This window comes from Chlorocebus sabaeus, chromosome 8 (genome assembly GCF_047675955.1).
Source record: "Chlorocebus sabaeus isolate Y175 chromosome 8, mChlSab1.0.hap1, whole genome shotgun sequence".
Taxonomy (NCBI): Eukaryota; Metazoa; Chordata; class Mammalia; order Primates; family Cercopithecidae; genus Chlorocebus; species Chlorocebus sabaeus.
In genome coordinates, this window is record NC_132911.1 from 73,759,110 (window position 1) to 73,776,246 (window position 17,137).

The 17,137-nt window shown below is 40.3% G+C and overlaps 1 protein-coding gene across 9 annotated transcripts in view; it reads left to right on the top strand.

The window, feature by feature from the left end:
* Nucleotides 1–17,137, top strand: part of SULF1 (sulfatase 1) — a 192,121-nt gene that overhangs the window by 137,469 nt on the left and 37,515 nt on the right. For all 9 annotated transcript variants that reach the window (XM_073018149.1, XM_008000811.3, XM_008000817.3 and 6 more), the window contains 2 exons: nt 767–896; nt 16,726–16,942. In XM_073018149.1, the coding sequence (XP_072874250.1) occupies nt 767–896; nt 16,726–16,942 (347 nt within the window). The remainder of the gene's footprint in view (nt 1–766; nt 897–16,725; nt 16,943–17,137) is intronic.

Below are 17,137 nucleotides of genomic sequence, written 5' to 3' on the forward strand. Positions count from 1 at the left end.
TTGATTTGATCATTACCCATTGTAGACTGATATCAATATATCACACATACCCCCAAAATATGTATAATTATGATATATCAACTTTTAAAATACCAAAACAGCAAGAGAATGATGAGTCCACATCCCCCAAAAAGAATAAATTCTCATAAGATTGGACCAACGCCTTTATCATGGGTGTAGATTTACTGTTGCATTTCTCAGTACTGGTTTCTAATCAGTCCAGTAGATTGAGTTTCTCTACCATCCTCCCCACGTTCTTCTCTAAGCTGCCTCCAAGGCTTACCCAGCACCTTTCTTTCTACTTCCTACTTCTTTTCCTTATGTGCCTTTCCTAGTTTTAAATAGATAAATGTATGCCATTGTAATTATTTCCATCGTCACTTCTGGGTTTCTCCCTTTTGATTCATTAATGCCCATTGCCTTGTTTTTCTCTGTACATAAATAAGGAGAGAGAAAACATTTATATAATTTTTTTAACAAAAGGAACTTTGAACATGTAAAATGAAACATGTATGCCCAAATTTTGAAATTAATGCTTTTGGGAAGAATGAACCTTTTCCTGACCTGTCATCTTCATCCTGCCCAGCTTGTCATTTTCATAAAGGACCCATCACTATGTTGAACTCCTGTAGACAGAGATTAACATCTGTTTCTTGCTGTTTAAAGAATGTGGAGTCATGTGACAGAGAAAAAAAAAAAGGGCAGGACTCAGGGACCGTAATTCAGATCACTTCTCACGTACGAAGCTTTTCCCTTTTTGTCGAAGCAAATTTCTACGTAAGAAGGAAGAATCCAGCAAGAATATCCAACAGTCAAATCACTTGCCCAAGTACGAGCGGGTCAAAGAACTGTGCCAGCAGGCCAGGTACCAGACAGCCTGTGAACAACCAGGGCAGGTGAGTGACACGGGCTTTTTTTACCGCCACTCATGGGCTTCTCCATCTCTAATTTAGAAAGTTGTCCACATACGAAAGAATGTACATTAGTGTATAAATAAGCTTTTCCTAGTGGTCTTGAGGGCAAGCTCACTGAGACACCTCTCCACAGACAGAATTACGTAACTGGTTCAGGCTGGGCCTCCCCATTACTACTTGGGCTCCCTCCAGTTAAAAAAGATGATTATCTCAGATAAAGTTCTATGCCAAAAGACACTGGTTTCCTCTGAGGAAATGATTCCTGTTATAGTCCCTGTTAACTAGTCACTGAGGAGTTGCCAAGAGGCTACTTAGTCAAAGCACAGGTACGTGCTGAGCCTCTGGGCAGTGACCCACTGCAAGAGACACGATGGGGCCTTCACCCTAGGCCAAAGTCAGATGTCCTCTTACCCCCAGTGGAGGACAGAGCCTGTGACCAAGCTTGAGGAATGAGACGAGAAACTATATTCTGTTTGTTTATTGTTCCTACTTCTGCTCACAAAGATTCTCGCATCAAATATTTCATTAGAATAAATCTTCATTAGTAGAAATATTACTATAGACCCCAGGGCTACCCAGAATACCAGTTATTATCAGTAAGAATAAAAGAAATACGGTGTGATGAATTAAAATTACTTTTAAAGAAAGCGAGTACATATGAATTTAAACCAGTTTAAAACCAGTGATTTTAAATGCTCTTAATTGAAATGTATGCTAGCTAAAAGAAAATGCTGTGTCATGATGAGAGGAACTGAACTTTGGCCCAAATCATTGCAGCTTAGAGCAAAATCAGAGGAAAGCGTAAAATACTAACACGTAGTGAGCATTTGTCTTATCTCAGGCATGGTATGCGGGATTTTGTAGCATTTACTCAATTTAATCCTCACATCTGTAGAGTGAGGTGGGCATTGGCATCCCCATTTTACACATGGGTGACTGGGATTCAAACAGGATTTGTCTGATTCAAAAACTCAGTCCACTTGCTGCCTTCCAAGGTAGGTTACAATAACCAGGTGAAGAGAAGTTCAAATCTACTGTGAGTCTTTTTTTAACTTAACTGACCTGTAGACATCCATACAATTCACCAACACCAGTTCAAGATGTCAGGCTCATGGAATGAGTAGGTAACGAAGTTATTATTAAAGTGGCCTCACTCATTATACGCTTATTTTATGGTATCTAGCTTGTTGAATAGACATTCATAATAAACAACTTGATCCTTATACCCTGCATTTCCTCAGGCTTTCTTGTACACAGAATCCTTTTGAAATAGAAGAGGAAAGGGAGGGAGAGCCGTTGAAGGAAGGGCTAAAACTAAGCCTTCACTGCATTCTAGTACGTCTTAATTTTCAAGTGTTTAGTGGAGAAAAGCTTAGACCTATTCATTATATTTTAATTTGAAGTCTTCAAATCTTTCTTATGAAAGCTCCAAACGTTATTATGAGTAAAACCTCAGAATTATTTTGTAGCACTAAGATGATTTTTATGAGCCAGCCTCAATAGACTAATTTACTTTTATTCAGGAGTTGCAAATGTTCAGTGTTAAATACATTTCATGCAAATTGGTGATCTTGTTACTCTTTTAGCTCTAAGAGGTGAACATTATAGTCTTTTGGGAATAAGGTACACTGCCTACCTTTCAGTGTATAATTTTACAAACCTCTCCATATGGCTTGCCCTAAAATTTTAATATATGTCCTAAAGGGCAAATGTAGCATAAACTAGATTATGGTGCTTTGGCACAAGATTTTCACTCATGAGCTGAATGCTAACTATATTAAAAACTTAATTTTGCTTTTTCATATTTTTCTGAACTTGTTTTGGCCCCATAAAATGCTTTCATATCTGGAATTTTCCTGCACTGTTTCATTTCTCTGTGAATCAGTCTGAATTTAGATCCATTATGTGGATATATGAGAACGTCAGCAATGGTCTCTCTTAGAAAGGCCTGAATTTGTGGAACAAAGAATTAGGCTATGCCCCAGTGGTGATTTATTTCTTAGAATTTCTTTACATTGGGCCTGAGTGAGCTTTAGAAGTGAAGACCTGGAGAGTATTTCTGATTTTCTCTAGCTTCAGTATATCACAGCACTAGTGAACTGTTACTCTAATCCCGAACCAGTAGGATCAGCATCCCTGAGAGTTTGTCAGAAGTGCAAATTCTCTGGCTGTTGCAGACCTTCTGAATCAGAACCTCTGGGGGTGAAGCCCAGCAATCTGTGTGTTAACAAGTCCTCCAGGTGACTCTGATGCTCCCTGAAAGTTTGACAAGCACTATTCTAACCCACGATTGTGATTACTGGTGGTCCTCAAACCATCACTTAGGAATCTAAGAACTTTAGGAAAATTTTGAGCCTGAATCTTTAAAGCAGTTATTCAATCTATGGGTCAAACCTGATAGCTATGTTGTATGTTGTTGTTTTGTTTTGTTTGAGACAGCATTTTACTGTCACCCAGGCTGGAGTGCAGTGGCGTGATCATGGCTTACTGCAGCCTCACCCTCCTGGGCTCAGGTGATTCTCCTACCTCAGCCTCCTGAGTAGCTAGGACTGCAGGCAAACACTACCATATTCAACTAATTTTTGTGCTTTTTTAGAGATGGAGTTTTGCCATGTTGCCCAGGCTGGTCTGGAACTCCTGGACTCAAGCGATCCTCCCACCTTGACCTCCTAAAGTGCTGGGATTACAGGAGTGAGCCTCCATGCCTAGCCAGCTCTGTTGTGTTCTATTGACTTTTTATATCTCGGCCTTTTGCTCTTTCTTTCTGGCTACTTTGAAGATTATCTTTTTTTGGTGACAGTATCACTGGCTTTAAAAAATGGAAGAAGAAAATTCAGAATAATGATGCTGAATTGTTCAGGTTCAAGGTGGCAGCAGAGGCTAGAACTGACCTGCTTGGAATCTGCTCTCTCTTGATGTCCCTCCTGGCATGCACCCTGCTTCTGTTCCTATTAACAAGTTGAATGGCCTTCATTCCAAGGCAACACAGTCTTAGGTTTTGACACTCCATGGGGTACAAAGGGAAAATCAGCATGACTAGCCCCATTCTCTTCACTCTTAATCCCAGAGATAGTGAATGCCCCCTTCCTCCCACAGCTTTGTGCCAGGTCACCTAAAGGTTATTTGGTGGCGTCAATGCGGGTGCATGAGGTAAGTCAACAGAGGAAAGAGATCCAAAGGTTGGGGTTAGAATATTGGCCGCCACCACTTTCTAGTTGTGTCTTCTCAAACAGTTCACTTACTTTCTCCTGAATCTCAGGTTTTCTGTCTCTAAAATGGAGAAAATTAACCTCACCCTTATGAGGATTAAGTGATATTATACTATGTGAGACTGAGATTAATTTTCTCTAGTGTGTGAGTATTGGGTGTTGTTATTATTCCAAGCCATCTTACCTGCTATTTTCATTCCTATGAAACCAATAAGAATTAAAATGGGCTGAGGCCGGGCGTGGTGGCTCATGTCTATAATCCCAACATTTTGGGAGCCCGAGGCGGGCAGATCACCTGAAGTCAGGAGTTCAAGACCAGCCTGGCCAACATAGTGAAACCCCATCTCTACTAAAAATACAAAATTAACCAGGTGTGGGTGGTGGGGCGCCTGTAATTCCAGCTACCTGGGAGGCTGAGGCAGGGGAATCACTTGAACCTGGGAGGCAGAGGTTGCAGTGAGTCGAGATTGTGCCATTGCATTCCAGCCTGGGCAAAAAGGGCGAAACTGCATCTCAAAATAAATAAATAAATTAATTAATTAAAAAGAATAAAAATGGGCTGGAATCCCAGAGACTTGGCATCACTTCTTGACTATGTGAACACAACAACCAGCGGGGACTAATTAAGACAACATGGACATATGTGTTTCCATTACTCCCACGTTCCCGAATTAATATGAGATAGAGTGTGAATTCCCTCCACTCTCTCAGCTGGGCATTACACCCCCAGGCATGTTTATGTACAGACACTTCCCATCCCCCTACACAATCACACTCATACACATGTGCACACTCATAGGCAAATCTCAACCTCTGTCTTAAAGCATGTTTGTTCCACAGAGAACAAAGAGCAGTGATGCCCAATGCTGGTGGCACATTAAACTCACCTGGGGCTGGGCACTGCAGCTCATGGCTTACTCTCGTAATCCCAGCACTTTGGGAGGCAGGCGTTCTAAACCCCCTGAGTCCAGAAGTTCTAGACCAGGCTAGGCAACCTACGGAGACACTGTCTCCACACACAAACAAAATAGCCAGGCATGGTGGTGTGTGTCTGAAGTACCAGCTACTCAGGAGGCTGAGGTGGGAGAATTGCTTGAGCCTGGGAAGTCGAGGCTGCAGTGAGCCATGATCATGCCACTGCACCCCAGCCTGGGCGACTGAGTGAGACCCTGTCTTAGAAAAACAAAAAATAAAATAACAGAAAAATAAAAAATAAACTCACCTGGGTGGCACTTGAAAAATGCTGCCACACACCCCAGACCAACCAGGTTGAAAATGTCTGCAAGTGAGGCCAAGGAATCTAGTTTTTAATGAGGTTAAGAATCACAGGCCTAGAACCAGGAAATATCAAAGTTTGAAGGAATCTTAGAAATCTTCCAAGTTGAATGGTATCATTTTTCTGATAAGGAAATTTAGGTCCGGAAAAGTTAAGCTACAAACCCAAAGCCAAAACCTGCATCTCTTCACTTCGCGTTGAGTACTTTCTTCCCTGTAACATGCTGCCACTGCAAAATTGCGAGACAGATTTTCCCTTTGAAACTATGAATGGCAGTTGCCACTCACGTTGGTTCTCAACCCAGACTGCACATTAGAATCGTATGGGCAGCTTTAGAAATGCTTATGTTTAAGTCCCAGCCCAGACAAGTTAAATCAGAACCTCTGGGTACGAGACCCAGGTGTCAGTGTTTTTTCCAAACTCCCCTGATGATTCCTATGTGCAGACAAGCTTGAGATCCACAAATGTCAAGTGAGCATTATTGGGCTGTTTTTTCTTCTTCTTCTTCTAGGCATAGGTATTGACATCTTAAATAGGAGCTACATAAAAGAGAAATTCCCTGGGCATTAGATTTTGAAATACACTTTACATATTATCTGGCGTTTAAGAGGAAAAAAGCAGCCTGCTTTGTTTTGATAGGGCAAATAGCACATCCTTTTGATGAGTTGTTGAATTCCAGCATCTTTACAATTTAGTTTGCCTTTCTACTATTGGATCAATATAAAATCAAACATTTGTTTAAAAATCTATGAGGACCCCTGCATCAAGCAAGCTGATGCTATTATAATGGAAATAGAATGTAGTTTGTTGAGTAGAAACTGGTTTAGCTCCAGGATCTTTGTTCCTATCCAAAACTTATCTCTCTGGCCATATATCCCTCTGACCCTTTGTGACCAGCTGCAGAGCATGCATAATAAGACATTTACCATTGAGATCCTCCTAGAATTGTTAGTTTTCCAGAAGCAGATAGCCTGTTTCCCAAAACTCACTGAACCCTGGTCAAAATGGCAGCATGGCTCATAGAAATCTTCCCCTGGCTTACCTGATTCCAGGGGGCCCATCCAGAAGGATTGAGCTCCCAGTGCCATCCTCTTACTGAATTCTCCTCTGTGCTTGGATCCATTGTGGACCACTCAGCCTTTAAACCTTGCTTCCTTACCTCTTCAACCCATGCTGAAGCTCATGTGTGAACAGTTGTGCTTCTGTGATATTTTCTGAGATATTTTGCTTCTGTGCATTTGTTCTAAACAAGTCAAAAAAAAAAAAGACAAACATGAGAATAGGCATTTTACTCATAAACTATATAATACAGCCCCATTCTGCTTAATTTGTATTGTGTCTTCTTTTCCAACATTTCCTAACAGCCCACCGTAGTCAGGTCCTCCTCTGTGTTTCTTAAACATTACCTGCGAATCTCACTTTCTCACTTGTATGGATGTTGTTACTTCTCTCTTCTCGCCTAAGGCTTACCTGAAGACTCATACAGAGAATGGTCTCTCTGTTTGAGTTATCTCTTTTTCATTCTCTTTTTCATCAGTATCCTGATCAAGGTGCTTTGGGATTACATCCTGGATATACTGCTTCCTTGGTATTTGACTCTGTGCAAGTTTCTTAACCTAACTCTGACTCAGTTTCTTCATCTATAAAATGGGCATCATAATAGTTCTTGCCTCATAGGTTGTTGTAAATATTATATGAGTTAAATGTATCAAGCATCTGGGACAATGTCTAGGACATAGAAAGCACTCAACAAATGCTGGTTGTCAATCACTGGCCAAGATCAGTTTACCAATTTCATTTTCTAGGAATTACAATAATCATACATCTTCCAACATTCCAGTGTTGACTTTTACAAGTGATTATCCAGATTAAAATCTGTAGTAGGTAACATTTCTCTCTCTTCTGCTTCTTCTCCCTTTCTGTTTTCCCTCCCCCTCTCTTTCCTATCTCATACCATCTCAAAGAAAACAAGCCAGGAGATAAATCCTCCTGGCACAAGTAACACTATTTAATATTTGTGAGAGAAAATTCGACAATGACTTCAGCTAAGTAGCAGTTTGGACAAAGATGTGAATATGGTCTTTGTATATTCCCCAGTGTTAAGATAAATATTTTAAACACATGTCCACATGCAGGTAACTGTTTTTTATGATGTTCATTTTGGCATGAAGAATAATCAGATTATCACAAAATTACTGTACAGTTGTGACATTTCAGTGAACATGATTTGACCTGCATTATCACCAAATCCATGTCGTAAGACATATGATAACCAAGAACTAGTGTGTGTTTATGCATAAAGTTAAGCTTTCACTGCAGTGCACCTTTGAAAAAGTTGTAGCCAATTTTTAAAATTTTTATTTTTATTTCAATAATTTTTGGGATACAAGTGGTTTTGGGTTACATGGATAAATTCTTTAGTTAGATTTCTGAGATTTTAGTGCATCCATCACCCAAGCAGTGTATACTGTACCCAGTAGGTAGTCTTTTATCCCTCACCTGCTTCCCAAACTTCCCCTCCAAGTCCTCAAAGTTTATTATATCATTCTTATGGCTTTGCGTCCTCATAGCTTAGCTCCCATTTGTAAGTGAGAACATACAATATTTGGTTTTCCATTCCTGAGTTACTTCACTTAGAATAATGGTCTCCAGCTGCATCCAAGTTGCTGCAAAATACATTATTTTGGTCCTTTTTATTCCTGAGTAGTATTCCGTGGTGTATATATACCACATTTTCTTTATCCACTTGTTGGTTGATGGGCATTTAGGCTGGGTTCCATATTTTTATAGTTGCTACTTGTGCTGCTATAAACATGCCTATGCATATGTCCTTTTCATATAATGACTTCTTTTCCTTTGGGTAGATACCCAGTAGTAGGGTTGCTGGATCAAATGGCAGTTCCATTCTTAGTTCTTTAAGGAATCTCCATACTGTTTTCTGTAAAGGTTGCACTGATTTACATTCTCACCAGCAGTGCAAAAGTCCTCCTTTTTGCCACATTCACACCAACATCTATTGTTTTGTTTTGTTTTGACTTTTTAATTATAGCCATTCTTGCAGGAGTAAGGTGGTATCTCATTGTGGTTTTAATTTGCATTCCTTGATGAGTAATGATGTTGAGTATTTTTTCATGCTTGTTAGCTGTTTGTGTATCTTCTTTTGAGAATTGCTGTTCATTTCTTTACCCTACTTTTTGATGGAATTTTTTTTTCTTGCTGGTTTGTTTGAGTTCCTTTGTAGATTCTGGATGTTAGTCCTTTGTTGGATGCATAGTTTGCAAATATTTTCTCCCACCCTGTGGGTTGTCTGTTTACTCTGCTGATTATTTCTTTCGCTGCACAGAAGCTTTTTTAGTTTAATCAGGTCTCATTCATTTGTTTTGGGGTTCTTTATATTTGCTTTTGGGGTCTTAGTCATGAGTTCTTTGCCTAAGTCAATGTCTAAAAGAGTTTTTCGAATGTTATCTTCTCAAATTTTTATAGTTTTGGGTCTTAGATTTAAGTCTTTGGTCCATCTTTAGTTGATTTTTGTATAAGGTAAGAGATGGGAATCCAGTTTCATTCTTCTACACGTGGCTTGCCAGTTTTCCCAGCACCACTTATTGAATAGGGTGTCCTTACCTCAATTTATGTTTTTGTTTGCTTTGTTGAAGATCAGTTGGTGGTAAGTATTTGGCTTTATTTCTGGGTTCTCTATTCTGTTCCATTCTATGTGCCTGTTTTTATCCAGTACCATGCTGCTTTGGTAATTATAGGCTTGTAGTATAATTAGAAGTCAGGTAGTGTGATGCCTACAGATTTGGGTTTTTTTTGCTTTGTATTGTTTTGGTGAAGCCAATTTTGGGTGTTTTTTGTTTGTTTGTTTGTTTCTTACTTATGAAAATGGACACAAGTAGGCATAAGTAAGAACAGAGAACAACATCCTTAACCAATCTGAGAAGTATTTGCAATTCAAAATGCAGAAATTATAATGATTATTTAGCGGATACTTCGGGAAGGAAAAGCAATCGGAGGTCATCTAATATTGCACTAAGTATTTTACATGGAAAACTGTTCTATGAGATACATATTATGCCCATTTTAGATATGAAGAGACTGAAGCTCAAATGGGAAAATAACTTGACCAAAGTCACACAACTAGAAGAATGACAAACCTGAGTTCAAACCAAGATCTGAGTGATTCAAAGCTTCTGTCTCCCTCACCAAATAATAATTATTTTGTACACTTTACCACCAGAAAACATTAGCTTGCCCAGGATTGGATAAACATTTTAAAGGCCAATTACAGTACTGCTGTAGGTTCATATAGTACATCTTTAACTAAGAACTTCAAAACACTCAAACAATCTATTCTCATGTCTATCCATGAAGCCAGGAGAAGCAAGTATTATTTAATCAGATGTGGCATCCAGAAGAACAAAGAGATTCTCCATTTTGCTCAAAACCATAGAGTTAACAGCAAAAAATAAAATAAAATTAAGGTTTCTGAATCCCAACCCAATACTCATCTCCATTAAAAATGGCTACCTCTTATCAAGTATACATTAGATCACATTCTTTAAGTAATAAACCGTGTGTGTGTATGCGTGTAATAATAATAGCAGCTGCTTTTGTTGAGCGCCTGCCACATACTGAGTCCTTCCCGTGTGTTATCACTGATGCTCCTGACTCTGCAAAGGGTAATGTGGCATATCTTACTTGCTCAGAGCCACATAGCCATGTGATAGAGCTGGTGTTAAAATCCAGGCTTTTTGAGCTTGCAAATCCAGACTTTTTCCTTTAAGCCACACCGATGAATACAAAACACCTTTCCAAATCCAAGACAGAATATAGGTAATATTCACTACTACGAAATCCTATTTCAGTAAAAGACTTGTGACAGCACTCTGCGATGTAGTGAGGATTAAATGAAAAATTCATAAAGCGTGCTCTAGAGCAGTACCTGCTATCAAGCAAGAGTTAAATAAATGATCATAATCACGGTAGTCAAGATGATGATGAATGAAATTGTTTGAAATGCATTTGACATATTTCTCATTAGATTTGATTCCACCAAACTAGCTGCACACTATTTGTATCCTCATACCAAAATTACCAGCCTTCTCTTCTTCGTCTGGTGTTATTTATATACAGGCAGATATAATCAATCGAAAACACTAACACATAATTACCTAACTGAGTGATTCTGTGCTGAGCTAACTTCTGGGAAGGACTCAGGAATATGAGACATGGCCCTTGCCCTTAATTCCAACTTCCAGCATAGTTAGAAAGGCTAAAAGAAAATTATAACAATGTAAAAAATTATTTAAGTAGTTTTATCTAGCACCTCGCCCATAATTGGTGTGCAGAAATATTTGTGGAATGACTGCGTGCTATATTATTGGCACAGACTGATAAACAGAAAGAGAACTGAAATGTAGTTGAAGAAAAGAATTTGCAGAAGGAATGAACCATCAGTGAAGATGGAGACAATCAGATTTGGCAATTCACTGATTTACTGATAAACTTCAAGAGCGTAGATAAAAGCAAGACAGTGTGACAGCTGTGTTTCTGCAAGGGCATTTGTTGAACAAAGCTTATGTCTGTGGCTGACTCCACACATCCCATTAGCAGGTGCCTCACCTGAGCTCAGGCTTTCAACTGATTCCTGAAACTCCTGCAATGCAAAAACCATCTCTTCTCATTATTTTGACTATTTAAATGGCTTGCCGCATGAGTTTCAGAGCAATTCTTTCAAAAATTCTCTTTTTCTGCCTCCCTCTATAAACTTTCTAAGATTACCACTTTAGTTACAGTTATTTCAAGGTTTTATTGTGCAGTCGTAAAAATTGTCATGATATCCAGTTCTAAAATGGCTGTAGCAATGTGTGGTAATTACATTTCATTAAAATTCCTAGTATGCTTGCCAGTAGGAAGATTTTCAAAGCCTCTAGTTAATTACTTTATCTAACAGGGTCTATGACTTTTTCAAAGGGTCCATGGTAGAACATAAAATCGACATTTTTGTTTGTGGCTCTTGCTTTATCCAAGTATGTGTGTAGATATATGTATATATGTAGTATGTATGGATAATACATGTTTGTATGCATGTGTGTAGATATATATGCATATATGTATGTATATTTGATTTTGTATGCTACATCATCATAGCCAAGGACAGTGCCAGACATCCAGTGTGGTTAAATTCAACTCTTCAGGAAGGAAACACCGTTTCCCTTCTTCTCTATCCCATAGGAAATCAACAAGGAATTTGGCTAATGGGAAATTCAACTTGGATTCCAAATAGCCTAAGTCACTAAAACTTCTGCCTACACCTTTGTGTTCTACAGGAATCTACTTGTACCCTCAGATCCTCCAGGACAAAAACAAACAAAATAGGCAGAATTCTTTGAATGCATTGTGATTATAAAAGCCACAGGTTTTCACTATGGTCATGTGCTTTAAAAATTAGTATTTGTACTAAAGTTGATATAAATTGGATCCACAAAAAGACTTTAGGCCATTATTTTTCAAGAATGAATATATATATATTTATATTTATATAATATTATATTAATATATATATTTTTATATATATATATGTTTTTTGAGATGGAGTCTTGCTCTGTCACTCAGCCTGGAGTGCAGTGGCTCAATCTTGGCTCACTGCAACCTCTGCCTCTCGGGTTCAAGCCATTCTCCTGCCTCAGCCTCCCAAATAGCTGGAACTACAGGCATGTGCCACCACCTGGCTAATATTTGTTTGTTTGTTTTTTGTTTGTTTTTTGAGACGGAGTCTTGCTCTATCACCCAGCCTGGAGTGCAGTAGCATGATCTCGGTTCACGGCAACCTCCACCTCCCAGGTTCAAGCGATTCTCCTGCCTCAGCCTCCCAATAGCTGGGACTACAGGCGTGCGCCACCATGCCCAACTAATTTTTGTATTTTTAGTAGAGACGGGGTTTCACCATGTTGTCCAGGCTGGTCTTGAACTCCTGTCCTCAGGCAATTCACCTGCCTCGGCCTCCCAAAGTTCTGGAATTCCAGGCTTGAGCCACTGTGCCTGGCCTTTTTTTTTTTTTTTTTTTTTTTTTGTATTTTTAGTAGAGAGAGGGTTTTGACACATTGGCCAGGCTGGTCTTGAACTCCTGACCTCAGACGATCCACCCACCTTGGCCTCCCAAAGTGCTGGAATTACAGGCCTGAGCCACCACACCCAGCCTCAAGAATAAAATTAGCCATATTTTCCTGTCTGATAGAAGATAGAGCACCTCTTATGCTTCCACTTGGCTGTGGATTGTGAATTCACTAGCCAATTACTTTGCTTCTCTAGGCATTAAGCAGTCAACTCTTCATTTTTAAATGCTAGAGGCAAAGATCATCCAGGTAGATGGATAAGCCTTAAACCATTTGAATTTAAGACAGATATACATACAGACAGACACTCAAATGCCACTAGTTCCCAAACTTTGCGAAGTTAAGAAAAGTTATTTATTTTGGCAACACTTTCTCCAGCAATAATTGTGTATGGCATATAGTTATATGTTAATGGAGTTGTCTGTCAGTTTCTGAGCCCAGGCTATAGTGCAGTGGCATGATGGCATGGTCTCAACTCACTGCAGCCCCGACCTCCTGGGCTCAAGTGATCCTCGCACCTCAGCCTCCCTCCTTGTAGCTGGGACCACAGGCATGTGCCAGCATGCTTAGCTATATATATTTATATATATATATGTGTGTGTATATATATATATATATATTTTTTTTTGTAGAGACAGGGTTTCACCATGTTGCCCGGGCTGTTCTCAAACTCCTGGACTCAAGCAATCCACCTGCCATGGCCTCCTGATGTACTAGGATTATAGGTTTGAGCCACCGTGCCCAGCTCTGAGAACTTTTTTGATCATTTCATGGCACATCCTCAAGCTAATTGGATAGCCATGAATGCTATAATTGGGTCTGTGAGTGCCACAAACCCAGGCGTGGAAACCACTGATGTCCACATTAAATGGCAGAATCATGGAACAAGCCACATGCAGTTTTCAGCTAAGTCAAAATTCTGTCACTTATCAACTAACTGTGGAGAGAGCACAAGGATAACTGGTTTCACTTAAATAAAGCACATAGTCCTGAAAGCATAGGTGCACTGATAGTATTCATTCATCCAACTGGAGTCATTTTCTGACCTGCTTACATCAGTACATTTCTAGACACAGCTTCCTTTGCACACGCCACTCCCACCAATTACATGCATCCCTCTCAAAGACCCATGAATCTGAGCTACTTAGACTTAAATATATCCCTCCTGCCTTCCCCATGGAATCCAGCTGCAAAACTGTCCAGTAAGCAGTTGCTAATGTAAAGCAGTGGCCTGAACTCCAACTGCACATTAGAATCATCTGGGGAGCTTCTGAAAGTCCCAATGTCCAGCCAAATTTGAGAAACACTCATCTGATCTAACTTCCTGTGTTTAATTAAGTTGACTTCACAATTCTTAAGTTAAATCATCTCTAACTTAGTCCTTAGGCTGTTCTTGTTTGTGTTGCCTTTTTGCGGCTTTGTAAGTAAAATCCGCCCTCTGTATCCATGGGTTCTACATCTGTGGGTTCAACCAACTGCAGATTGAAAGAATTGAAAAAGAAAAGATGATTTCGTCTATATTGAACCTGCATAAACTTTTTTTCCTGTCATTATTCCCTAAACAATACAGAATAACTACTATTTATAAAGCATTTTATTATATTAGGTATTACAGTTAACGTAGAGATAAAGTATACAAGAGTGTGTAGGTAGGTTATATAGAAATACTATATTTTATATCACAGACATGAGCATTCATGGATTTGGGTATCTGCAGGGCATCCTGGACCCAATTCTCAGTGGATCCTGAGGGATGACTCATTAGTTGCCTGTCTGTCCCTTGAGCTCCTGCTTCTCTGGATGAAGATGTTAAACACTGAAGACATTCTAGCCAATCCACAAAAAAAAGGTTGTACCCTGATATGGCTTGAAACAACCAAATTCAGTAGTAGCAAGAGTATAAAGGGCTAAAGCAAAATCATAGAAGAAGCCCTGTATCTCTAGGATGTGGGGATTATATAGTAGAAGCCAAAAAGCAGCTCTGATAATTCAACATATATTGAAGACATACAACTCCCTTAGGAGAAAACAAATCATGGCTCTGCATCTTGGTTCATTGTGAATAACTGCATGTCACTTTGTACATGAGTGTCGGTTATCTGCAAGGCCGTCTGGGACCTTTGACTAAACTTTGCCTTGCAGTAGGACACTTTGCAACAAAGATGTCACCCCAGATATGGTACTGGTACAAGAGGGAGATACAAGATCTTTTAAATGATGCATGAAAGAACATCTTTTATTTAATAATTATTTATTTGAATATATTTGAAAATAATCGTGGCACAAAAAAATGTACTTTTACAGTGCAGATAGTATTGTGCTGTCCATAGGTTAGAAATGCACCCATTTAAAGAAGAGCTTCTCACTCTTTAGATATGAACAAAAACAATGAAAGATAAAGAGAACTTTCAGTAAATAATAGTACACAACCGATAGACCGACATGGAAAGGAAAAAAGACAAAAGTTTGATAACACTATATTTTAACTCTGGGACAACTGTGGCCAATTAAAATTAAATATTCTTCCTGCCTCCCAAATTAATTTTGTAGGGAGAAGGGGGAAAGTAAAATGTAAAAGAAGTTATTCAGTCTTTAAGTAAGATATGGAGGATCCCAGGAAACGACCCCCAAGGTGAAAAGCTATTATTTCAGCCAGGTTGAGATCAGTAAGTGCAAGGACACTTGGTCCGGAGGCAGTGTCATATTTACTCGGACGTAAGCCTGCAGCATCTGTGGCAGGCGTGTTAGAAAGCTCAGTCTAGAAAAGTCAGTGCAAGCTCCCCGTATGTGTCTGTTGGGAAGTGAATTCTGTCTCACATAGGAGCATGCCCACTGTCTGCTGAGTGTGCAGTTGAAACTGGAGAGTTCCCTGATCCCCTTCACAGGATGTGCAACAGGGGTGTGGCACACCTGCTCGGTCACCACCACTGCTCAAACCCCTGATGAGAAGGGGAGCACACAGATGGGCAGGTACAGGAACCAGGGCATGTCCTTTGGGCTCCAGCCCTGCAGTAGTATCTAGGGGCAGGCGCCTATGGCCCCAGTGTTACAATGCTCTTTTAGCCTTGCCATCTGCAGACAGATTGTTAACCAGCTCAGTGGACCCTCTGCCTTTTGACAAGGGCAGAGGGCCACCAATATGACAGCTTTCTGTATTCCAAGCTCTTGCCTAGCTCCTGGAAGAATCAGGTCACGCACGAGCTTGAAGGATGAATGCAGGATTTTACTGAGTGGTGGAGGTGGCTCTCAGTAGGACGGATGGGGAGCCAGAAGCGGGGATGGAGTGGGAAGATGATCTTCCCCAGTTTGGCCACTGGACAGCCACACTCCTCTCCGACCACCCCCAGCCAAGCTCCTCTCAGTGTTCAGACATTCCTCCTCTTCTGTCTTTCTCTGCCACCTTGTTCCACCATTCATCTGCTTGTGTCCTCATCTCCTTGTCTGCTTCTGGAGCCTGGGTTTCAGGGTTTATATGGGCACAGGATAGGGGGCATGGCAGGCCATAAACAACGTTTGGGGTACAAAAACAGGAATGTCTGTCCCCATTTAGGGCCATAGATCCCCAGGCTTGAGGATGGGGCCTTTGCCAGGAAACTACCTTCTTCTACCCAGTGTTTCCCTGTCTGCTGTCCATATCACAATGTTCTTAGAAGGATAAGAAAAGACACAAAAGAAAGTCTGACAAGTTTGCTAATGTCTGGTGTCTGTGAGAGTCGGCTCGCCCCATGATGGGCTCCAATTAAACTCATCTCTGTCTTCCTCATGTGCCACTCTTCCCTGGCTCACATTAGAAATTCAGGAGCGGAGAACAAAGCGGCCAAGTTTGTTTTTCCAGAGCAAGAGGGGTCTGGTGAAAGCAGTCCTGACAGCTGCACTGTGTGTCTTGGTGAACTAACAGCTTTTACATGTTTCATTCAAGACTGTTTAGTCTGCGTGCTGAGGATTCATATATCAGTTTTTGGCTCTAGTGTCATTGAGGTAGTTTGATTTCCAATGATTTCGTTGTCATCTGTATTTGCCTACAGTGAAAGAAATAACTGAGAGTCGAGTTATTGCGGGGTCACTTAAAAGCTTGCCTTTCTTCATTCACTCCCTGAAAGATATTGCCAGTGCTTCTAAAAAAAGAAAAAAAAAAAAAACTAAGGGAGCGGCTCTTAATCAATAACACCTGGAGCAGAATCGGTAAACTGCTTTCACGTTGGCTTTTGCAGAAGTGGCAATGCATTGAGGATACATCTGGCAAGCTTCGAATTCACAAGTGTAAAGGACCCAGTGACCTGCTCACAGTCCGGCAGAGCACGCGGAACCTCTACGCTCGCGGCTTCCATGACAGAGACAAAGAGTGCAGTTGTAGGGAGTCCGGTTACCGTGCCAGCAGAAGCCAAAGAAAGAGTCAACGGCAATTCTTGAGAAACCAGGGGACTCCAAGTAAGCCACACTTTTGTGACCATCTCGATGGTGGTGTAGGCCTGTGGGAATAAACAATAGAGAGACGAAACGGTTGCTCCTTCTACATTTTAGGTATTATCAATGCATCATTTTCAGGCTAAAAGCACATCGTTGCTCTATTTAAAATAAGAAAGCTAAGATTAATGTGACATTTTGCTTTGCAAACATTTTCAC